Source organism: Trichoplax adhaerens, genomic scaffold (assembly GCF_000150275.1).
Source record: "Trichoplax adhaerens TRIADscaffold_21 genomic scaffold, whole genome shotgun sequence".
NCBI classification, from domain to species: Eukaryota; Metazoa; Placozoa; class Uniplacotomia; order Trichoplacea; family Trichoplacidae; genus Trichoplax; species Trichoplax adhaerens.
Window position 1 is genome coordinate 1164904 of NW_002060962.1, and position 10888 is coordinate 1175791.

At 33.7% G+C, this 10888-nt stretch overlaps 2 protein-coding genes across 2 annotated transcripts; one reads left to right on the forward strand and one right to left on the reverse strand.

The window, feature by feature from the left end:
• Window positions 1-199: 199 nt before the first annotated feature.
• TRIADDRAFT_61194 (uncharacterized protein) lies at window positions 200-5257 on the reverse strand (the record flags this gene model as incomplete). Its single annotated transcript, XM_002117140.1, has 16 exons — window positions 200-314; window positions 431-494; window positions 581-654; window positions 739-890; window positions 963-1094; window positions 1191-1277; window positions 1372-1512; window positions 1611-1677; window positions 1809-1867; window positions 2118-2176; window positions 2578-2644; window positions 2762-2858; window positions 3166-3245; window positions 3348-3477; window positions 4398-4516; window positions 5159-5257. The coding sequence occupies 16 exons, from the start codon at window positions 5255-5257 to the stop codon at window positions 200-202; spliced, it is 1542 nt and encodes a 513-aa protein (XP_002117176.1).
• Window positions 5258-8310: 3053 nt separating this feature from the next.
• Window positions 8311-9396, forward strand: TRIADDRAFT_17958 (uncharacterized protein; the record flags this gene model as incomplete). The annotated part of the gene is made up of 2 exons (XM_002117061.1): window positions 8311-8378; window positions 9255-9396. Coding segments are annotated over 2 exons (210 nt in total), but the record flags the coding sequence as incomplete, so codon positions are not given.
• Window positions 9397-10888: the final 1492 nt, after the last annotated feature.

Here is a 10888-nt window from a genome sequence, read left to right on the forward strand (position 1 = left end):
ATTAATTTTACGAATGAGCCATTCATAAGTTGTTAAATTCCAAAAGACTGATGATTGAAAACCTCAGCCAATTGGCCAAACTAATTAGTTTGTTGAATTATACCAGATTTTGCCCATGGACAATCGGTTGAATAAATATATCAATAAAAATTTTAGAATAGTAATTTATAGAACGTCTTGCTAGTTGCGTGACCACCATTTAGGATGTAGGCTTTTTTTTAAGTTCTCTTTCTAATTCGGAATAGTGTTTCAGTAAAGCCACAACATGATGATTTCCCGATTTTTCAGCATCATCTATGGGAATATTCCCCCACCTAACGAGAAAGTTTTCATTGTAACGAAACAGCCTCCTCAGTACAATAAGCTATCCATAAATATAAAGTATATTATTATACAATACACACTACAATACTATAAAAATTGGCATTACCTGTCCTTTGGATTAGGATTAACTTTGCACACACTAAGGAGGTATTTAACGACATTGTAATGACCTACGTAATCAATTAATTTTGACAGCATGAAATTGGACATGTTTGTCTACAGTATCGTAGAGTTAACATAGAGAAATTGTTATCACCTTCAGCCGCTGCAACGTGTAAGGCTGTTCGCTGATCATAGTCAATCGCTTCCATATCACCGCATTGGCAATATCTATCATTTAATAATTATAGTATCATAACCAAAATGATTGATTGAACGACTGGAAGTTAACTCGATTGTTAATGCGCTACGTACCTTTTCAGAGCAGATAAATCGCCACTTGCTGCAGCAGTAAATATTCTACTGTATTTTAATCCATATACATATTCTGCAGACAATCTCGGATCATTTTTTTCTATGTTTATAAGGCTATCGTAATAATGGAAGTTGAATTCTTCCACTAATCTCTGTAGAATGGAAGAAATTATCTACATTGCTCTTTAACGCTATGAGATAAGATTAACAACATTTGACTATACCTTACAAAATTTGACTCCACGAACACTATTACTATGATTGTCCAGTAAGGGCGACCAAGTGCAAATTCCCATTACGTTAGGAATAATAATGAATATACCGCCACTAATTCCTGATTTTGCTGGTAAACCAACCTACAGCAGATGAAAAATTTTATGCAAAACTTCCTATTTAGATTAGTTCTATCAAGAGTGCCTTTAGATCTTAGTTCATATCGAAATTGTATGCACCTCAAATGCAAATCGTCCCGTATAGTCCGACATTCCACAAGAATTCATGACTGATAAGGTATCTCTTACAGCCGTTTCATTAAACACCTAGAGAGGGCAAATTTTATAAGATCAATAGCTACATAAGATACACAGTATAAACGGTAGATATTGTAAAGATTAAAAATAATTTAATTACTACCCTCTGTTCAGTAGTAGGACAAATTCCTCCATTAGCTAGAGTTGCAGCAATTACTGAAGCGGATTCGCACGTTACTTCAACTGAACAAAGTTGAAAGTACAGATCTAATACTTCGTTTAATACTGTATCCGGAGGAAAAGCCTAACAACATTTAATTCCGAATGGTTGCTTGACTAAACCAGTATAAAATTTATTTTATTTGGCTAATAATATTAAAATTACAGAAAATTGCCATATACCTTCTTTCCAAACATATGATAAGCTAGTGCATAGTTTCGATGCCCGGTTTCCTTTTCGGACAGGAAACTGAAATTTCGTATATTATATTATTGTTTAAGAATGAATGTCATGCGCAAGATCATACGTCCCGACATAAATTTAACTTAAAGTAGGAATCGACATTGGATCTTGTATACCCTAATACAATTCCTGCTTACGTCGGTAAATCAAATCCTATATGCTCATTTCCAGCTGCTTGCTTGTATCGGTCTCTGACCTACCAGATATGAAAACAATATATTAAAATTTTTGTTAGTTTTATCAACTTAATGACATATGATAGACATTATATACTATGTTTATACAAAATGTAGCGTACGTGTGTAAATCTGTCAGCAGGTGGCATATTGGGCTAATCGAAGAAGAGGTGAAAGAGTGTTATTCGTATAATTTACTAATTTAAAATTATGATTGCGATTTTTACTATTATTATTTATACGGATAGCTCAAAGACTATAAATTGTTACCTTCATTAATGCACATCCCATTATGCCACCTTGATTTATCAAAGCATTATACGGTTTACCTACCAGAAATTGATATTAAATATTTAATTAAATACAGTAGAAGATGTGATAAATTTGCTTTAAGAGCAAAGGAGCTGCAATAAAGAGGAGCAATTTACATGTACGCTTGATGCAAACAATACAACTTACTAGTAAAGTTAAGAAATGACACATTCAGATGTGGGTTAAGTAATTTAACCGCAATGAACTTCTACACATACCCAGAAGTCTTTCATTGTGAGTTATTAATGAAACAAAGGTAAAATATAACATTGGCTACTACAATATAGGATGATCCAAAACAGACTGAATATCTACTATTTTATTAAGTTCTACTTGTATGCAAAATGCAAGAAGAGTGCATCTTATGATCCCATATCTTACTATTTAGTAACTATAACGTGCAGTTTACTTTGCGTACCTTCTAAATTCATGCTCATATCATGATATCTTCGACCGCTAGGTTCCTGGCCAATAAATTTATGTACCTGTTGTAAGAAACTAATATTACTGTCTTAAAGTGTTACAGTAAGTAACTGTCTTTGAATATATTGTATATCATATACGAAATACATTTAGTGTGTATTTATAAACGTAATTTATACCACATCTCCTCCACGCTCATCTAATATCATTGCATAATTAACACATTTACAGCATGATTGAAGACACCATTTATCTTTGCAATCACCAATGGAAAACCTAAATCAATTTTTACAAGAGGCCTTATTTAAGAATTAAGATGAGATCTTACAGTAGTATTTGTTGACTTTATCATACAAGTATATATTTAAATTTTTAGTTAACGTAACAGGCATATTTCTTGTAAGAAATCTTTCGCTATTTATCTTAAGAAAAAGCATATTAGCTACAAAGTCATACTTCATTTAAAAAGATCTTAATGTTGACACTGTATATGAAATCTTGGTGATTACTAGAGGTAATGAAGAGACACACTAGGTTTGATGCAGGCATACTATGTATAGTTAAAATTTTATGTTACTAGTACCTTTGGCCATCTACAGTACAGACTGCAACACCCCACTTATCAGGTGATAATCGTTCGAGTTGAGGAATGTAATCAGAAAGCTGAAATAGAGAAAAATAAATTATTCGAGTGAAGGTGTAATTATCATAAGCAGCCAAGTTTCTATTCTATTTTCGATGATATAGCATTTACAGCATTCCTACCTGACCATCATTTATTAATTTCGCTTCATGATAGAAATCTTTTAATGTAGAAGTAAATACTTGAAAATCAGGAATGACAAAGTCGCCTTGCAATGCGCGTCGGAGCAAGAATGTGCATTTATTAATGCATCTATGATTGATTAATAGTAAATACAAATTCGTAGAGTATCACTCAAAATAGAACAACACGATATTCTAATTTGATAACGTATTAAAGCCACAGTATATTATATATTTGAGTAGCAATAATCATTATATTACATTGAGATCTACTTTTGCATAAATGACTGGTTCATTTAGAAAAAGCATAATAAAGATTACTTGGAGTGAAAAAATTTATGAAATATTTTAATTCTTCACTACCAATTTAAATTAGCGATCCAGTGTAACAAATACGGGATACATCCATTATAATGCAGTATCTACTGCAATGTATATATTTATTTCTGTTCTCTAGATAATTTTCACTTGCACTGTAATACTCGTATGAATATTGAAAGCACAGTAACTACATAATATCGTCCAGAAATCCTACGTACACTAATACTCCATACTTTTGCACATTCTGTTTCAAAGCTAAACACTACGAAACTGCAGGGTATACTTATGTCTTCCTTTCCATGTTACAGTAAAACAAAGATATTATATTATTATCATTAAGTTAGAATTACGAAATCACATGTGCTCGATCCACAACATTTAATGATTTTGATGCTTGATTGAGATCATGCATTTTTATATAAAGTTAAAAATTATGTCGTCGCGAAGGATTTTTCACAGTCATTATATTTGATACTATCTCGCTCTGCATTCACAATGTCTAGAAAGGTGAATTTTTATTCTGGCTATAAAATTTATCAAATTATTACCTCATACGAGCATTAACATTATTGATAATAACACTGATTATTGTGAAATCAAATAGCAGAATCGATGAATTCTGTAATACCTGAGCTTCAAATTCTCAAATTAAATATTTACATTTATTGATATGCTTGCTTAAGATGAAATTTCAATTATCTTGCTAGGTAATTTATTCGGTATTCTTACTTTTTGAATGTCTCTATGTTTATAAACCCAGTACGATCTTCTGCCAAGTATGATTTCAGTGCTTTGATTACAGGTAGTAGGCGCTGATCATTTTCTCGTAATCCGCATTCCTTTATAATCTGAAGCCATAGACACAATAATTGATCACATGTTTATAATAACTACGCCTATGTAATGATTGATTTTTCATTGATCTTTTACGAATACAATCACTGCGGGTTTCAGTATATTACTTATTGCAGGATTTAAGAACAAAACCTTTACATTACTTTAGTGATTAATAACGGAAATGGGATAGTAGGTAATTATTAGTAAAACACTGATAATTTATTCATTCATGTCCACTTGTACAGTCTATTTATTTTTCATTTGAGTTTACGGAGAGACCAAAAAGCATGAATGAATCAACAAGGTTCTACTCTGACGATTACTATTGGTCTTCTAGTCCTGTAACTCAATTTTGGTGTCGGTTAAACAATCTTGATCATAACTTAAGTTAATATTGAAAAATGATTGAAATATTTATCTCAATCATCATTAACATTTCCATCAGTTACTGTCATCCATGATCGTGTTGCAATGAAGCGAAACTTGTGGTGCATTTATCTTTGTAGTACAGTAATGTCAATGCCATAGACAAGAACTTAAAATGTTTTCTTGTTGTGTAGGAATTTTGTAACCACAATGCACCATTGCGCAATACAGTATATTTCATTTTACAGTATACTAGAAAAGAAAAGACTCCTTGGATTAAGAAGTACCTGTAAGAAATAGGGAACAGAAATCATCATTTCTCCGTCTCTTGTTTCGCTGTATATATGGAATATTAATTCCATACTTTCTTCTTCTTGCCGATCCATGTTTTACAATTAAAGTATTATTATGATCAATCCAGGAGGAAGAAGACAGTACTGGTTTTATACTGTACAGTTTACAGTGTACAGTACAGTACAGTACTGTAACAGAATACAGTACTGGTTTTATACTGTAGTTTATAGTGTACAGTACAGTACTGTACTGTACTGTACTGTACAATCGTGTGTAAAAACTTTGAGTACTGTACAGTACACTGTACTGTACTGTACTGTACAACTACAGTATAAATTCCAAATTCTCGGTAGCACAGTACAGTACTGTACACTGTACACTGTACAGTAAGTACAGTACTGTACCATTACTGTGACTCTGTGAGTGTGCAGTAAAGTAAGAAAAAAGGCTGACGCAATCAGACCATGTCGCAGTCATATCGAGCACGCCCAGACGCACTGTACTGTACAATACTGTACTCTACTGTACAGTACAGTGTACTGTACAGTACAGTACAGTGTACAGTACATACAGTACTGTATTAATGAAAACTACTCTACAGTACAGTAAATTGCTAAAACCGGAAATCACAGTACTGTACTGTACTACAGTATACTGTACAGTACTGTACAGTACATCATCTTGGATACTGTACTGCATGCTAGCGTACTGTACACTGTACAGTGTACTGTACAGTGCTCGTGAACCACGACAACATTGACCAAGCCGCGAAAGAAGAGCGGGTACCACATTTGTATTTTCCTATGTGCAATGCATTTCCCGTGCTTATGCTTCGTCGGCTTGTTGAAGATTTTCACAAATAAGCAACAGTGAATTTAAAGAGTAACGCCTCGCCTTATCATTTCAATCATTCAGGATATCTTAATCTCCGAGTGGCGTTCAACTACGGCTACTATTTTCTTCGCTCAGTGATTGTGCGATACGATCTTTCGGGAATGTTGATTGTCGCCACCTGAAGCATGGCCAAGGCGAATAGGTCATCGGTGAGTAATGATATTCAACATTCGCAAACCTACTGGATACATATTGTGCTCGTGTAAAGTAAATGTCTTGAATGCACAAATTCGTATATTGAGAGTTCAGTTGTCACTCAGCCACTGTTATAAAATGGACATTAGCAAGTATGCCATGCTGTAAAGTAGTAGAAATTCGCCGTAACTGCTAGATAGTATAGCCACCATAGAAAGAGGACAAGTGTGCTCCAGTCGACGACGATGTACTGTACGGTATAGCAATAGACATCGGGTTGTCAATTTTGGGGTTGATAGATGGAATTGGTTCACTGCCTTAATTCTTACAACACGACGTTATGTTCCTTCCTTTCACTGCTAAATAAGCCGTAGCAGTTGAAATACTATATAGTCTCCCTATGTTTACAGTGCGAACCATAGAGTATTGCCGCTTTTGGTCAGATTGACAAATGGACACGCTTAGCGCGTGACTAAATGCCTTTAATTAATTAATTCAATCGGTGAACTAATTCGAAAACAGTGCCACAAAGTTGATAACTCTCCAAGCTTCTGCTACGTTTTAATCTTGAAATTGTAGACTGATTTTAGGCAACTTATATCATTTACTCCTTTTAATCATCCAATTGTTTAACAAGTTTTTTTTAATGCTGTCCGACGTAATTTTACCATTCCTTATTGGATAGCCTTATTTGACTTCAAAGCAACATACATGTAGACAGATGGACGTGCTCACACGTACTGAGTAGTGTTACGCGTATCAGTTAATGAGTCATGAAGAGCTAAGTAGTAGTTACAAAATAGTGATAAATTACTTAGTAGCACTTGAAGCATTGTCATTAGATATTGTTACTCATCAGCGTTAACTTTTTTGATGTCAATTTTATTTTACAGTTAAAGAATTATTTATTTATTGTAGTTGGGCCGAATTCTAATGATTTTAATTTTTGTGTTTTGGTAAGAATATTCTCTGATTGATTTGTGCTAAGATCATGCTGTACTGTACGTCATGTTTACAGTACATTACACCAAGTTGATAGTGGTACAAATCAGTACAGTAAGGGTGACAGTACTATAGTACGGTACTGTATCAGTTTTTTGCATTCGACATTTACAGTACGTACTGTACAGTGTACAGTATGTACGGTACAGTACAGTACTGTAATGCAGACCTCTACAGTATTATTATACTGCACGACATTCTTACAATTCTGACCATAGCTGATGCCGAGACCTGCCCGAGTTAATCCTTTTACTTGAGAGGCCCTCCTGGGTAGGTAGACATGTCATTTAGGAGGATTGATGCACTCGTCGTAAAAAAAGAAATCGTAACTAAACCTAGTAATAACAAAATAGGTCGACCTAGTTTCGGCAGTAGTACTGCTTAGTACAGTAGCCTACAGTATATTCAATGATGGACTGATTACTTGCTGGTGTATAGCGTGCATATTTATTGATTGGGCAAAATCGAAATAAGGTGTAGGTTTAGGCAAACGAGCGCAAAAACTCGATGCTTTCTAGACTAGCAAAATTGTGTACTATCTCCCTCTATATTATACATTATTCCCGCATTTTAATATACAGCCCTACATAGAACACTATAGTATGATCGAGGTTGGTTCACCTGGATTCCTAGCTTTTCCATCAGATTTGCAATGTTGGTGCTGCTTAGGTATAGTACTGTAGTAAAGCCCTGTGCCGTCACGTCTAGCAGTTTTAGCTATTTCGCCTTAAATTCGCTTGCTTTGAAATACAGCTTAAATTTTTTTTAATATGGTTCACTGTAACATCGAAGATGTAGTAAATACGGCATGATTTTCTTGTAATTCATGCTGAAATTGTCTACCTATGAGCTATAGTAAATCTGAGAATTAAAATTTTTTAAAATTAGCGAAAGTAAATGTAGCCTTAATTGAAGAGATTATTTTCTTGATAAGCCTCCTATTAGTATTTCTTTGCAAGCTGCAGTTCTTAGTAATCATCATGTAATCCGGATTGTCAATACACTCGATAATTATTATTATCTTCGATTCTATGTTGGATTTTTTAATTTTGGTGCGCTTTGATTTTGTTGCTGAGATTTTCATTATTATTACTATTAACAGAAAAAAATAAAGCCATCTAAACTTACTATACCTCTGGAAGTTGGTACTAGAGTGGAAGCGAAGGACTATTGTGGCAAATGGTAATTTATCTTGGTTTATAACACTACTTAAAGTTGACGTATAAAGAATAGTTTCAAGTTAAATTCATAAACATGCTGTAATGACATGATGTAACGTTTTATACAAGCTGGTAGTAAGCAGTCTATACTGACTTTATTCAAAGTAATTGAGCTGTGTGTTATAGGTACAGTAGACGTCTATAGACAACACAGTACATGCATAACATATATAAGCTGGAACCAAAAGGATCAATATCTGTTTTGTGCTTGATTGCATGGCGACGTGTAAACAACGACGTGTGCAAGAAAATTGCATAAATGAAGCATGAATATAACGATTGCAAAAAGTAAATGTGAATCAACGGATCACTTGCTATACTTAATTTATAATTGAAAGATTAAATGTTTGACATTTATAGTAGCCAAAAAATTTTACGCCTTTATAGATGCCATGATATTACAATCATTTTGTTTTGTTAACAACTATCTGTTGTTAGAAAAACTCGTAATCAGGTTGTAACCAAGCAACAAGTTCTTAGCTGCTCGAATGGATTAAAGTTAACATTGTGGAATTACGTTATCTTAAGTAACAAGAATAACTACAAATAAACTTTATTAAATGTGCAATTGTGTTGCTGTGTTTTGATTGGTTCAATGATGCTGCTTATATATGAAATGACCACGATTTTGCAAATTCATTTACTAATGTTTGGATAATGAATAAGATCCACATTTTTGTCCTTTATTCTGTATTAGCTATCATTGATCCGTTATCAGTTTCTTATGGGCTTGTTTATTGATTTATTGTCACTATTGCGTGCTTTAATCCAGTATAGATTATTTCTAACTTACTTACCTTATAAGATGCATCGTAGTAATTGATTGATTATGTTGTAGGTATCCATCAAAGATAAAGGATGTTGACGAGAAAAACCAAGAAGTATTAATTCATTTCGAAGGATGGAGCAGTAGATTTGATGAATGGATTGATTTAAAAAGTTCCAGATTACGTCCCACTGTCAGGACATCTAGTAGGAAAACTTCATCTACCTCAAGTCCTATCCTGAAGGTATGCATGAAACCGAATAGTAGTAAACTATAATTCATGTTATTTTGTTAAAATTATCTCATAGCGAATGCTAATATCATAGGAATGGCAATGTGGGGAACATGTTTTAGCGCGTTGGTCTGATTGTAGATATTATTCTGGAAAAATCTTAGCAAGGAAGCAGAATGGTATGCACTGAGTTTTTTGGGATTGATATATATATATATATATAAATTTTCATAAAAATCTTTGATTCCATACATCTTATTAAAGAACCTTCTTCTGCTTCTTGATTGTTGCACATTAGGATTGTATGAGGTGCTCTTTGATGACGGATATAAAAAGCTTTGTTTGCCAGCTACCATTAAAGAAGACCCACGAAAGGTAATAATATTATAGGATCAGTGACTAAATCCTAGATAAAAAGTTAACTTATACTATGGAGTACTATGAATGGTTCTTACTTCATTATACGATTTAGTGTCTCAGCAGTTAATTAGAACAGACTAAAATGTACGTCTATAAACATGCAAAACAAACTTCACTTTATAGATGTTACAAATAAAGGCTGAGTTTGTACATTTTTCATCTATATTTGTTCTCCAACTTGATTGCACTGAGTTATTCTTACTCACGATTATAGCCTAAGGTCTCGACAAATAGCACAAAAGTAGATAGAAATTCACCAGGATTTGCATCTCGTAATCCTAAATCTTCACGAAGTAGCGCTCGTAGAATGCAATCTCAACGACTGTCTGATGCATCTTCAATCGGACCATATAGTATCGATGCAACATCTGAAAGTGAAACTAGTGATGCAACTGATAGCTCGCGTGAGAACAAAAAGACCTTAAGCGCAACGAATTTTATTCACGCCATGGCTAGAAACCGTGCTACATTGAAATGTGGTAATTTGCGAAAGCATAGTAGCGGCAAGCAGAATGGTCGACCCTTGACAACATCTGCTGGCAGTACAAATTCTAATTTGATCTCACCTAGGACTCGTATGTCAGGCTAACCAGTAACGCTGTACAAATGTGTTGTTGAAAAACTCTAGGATATTTTAAAGTGTAACTTGGAGCTAAATATTTATATTATAGGAAGCAAGAAGCTGGGTATTGACGAAATAGCTTCGAAATTAATAAAACTAGCTAAAACAAGAAAAGACCAAAACCGTAAGTTATTGGCATCGACATTATCACTATTATTACTAATCTTAATTTTATGATTAGCGTCAACGAATAGAAAACGATCTGTATCTACTACTGACGTAGAACTCTCCAGGCAGAGAATTAAGCGCCGCAGAACTAGCGTTCCTCCGCGTAGCAGTTTGGCAAACCATGGTAATTATAAATAATAGTTAAAATTACGCTATTTTGATAAGTAGTGTTGCATTAGCCAAGATATTCCTAAATCTTTATCTGAATTTTCTTTGATAACATTCAATCTTTTATTTAGACTCAAATATTAAAAATTCAAAACA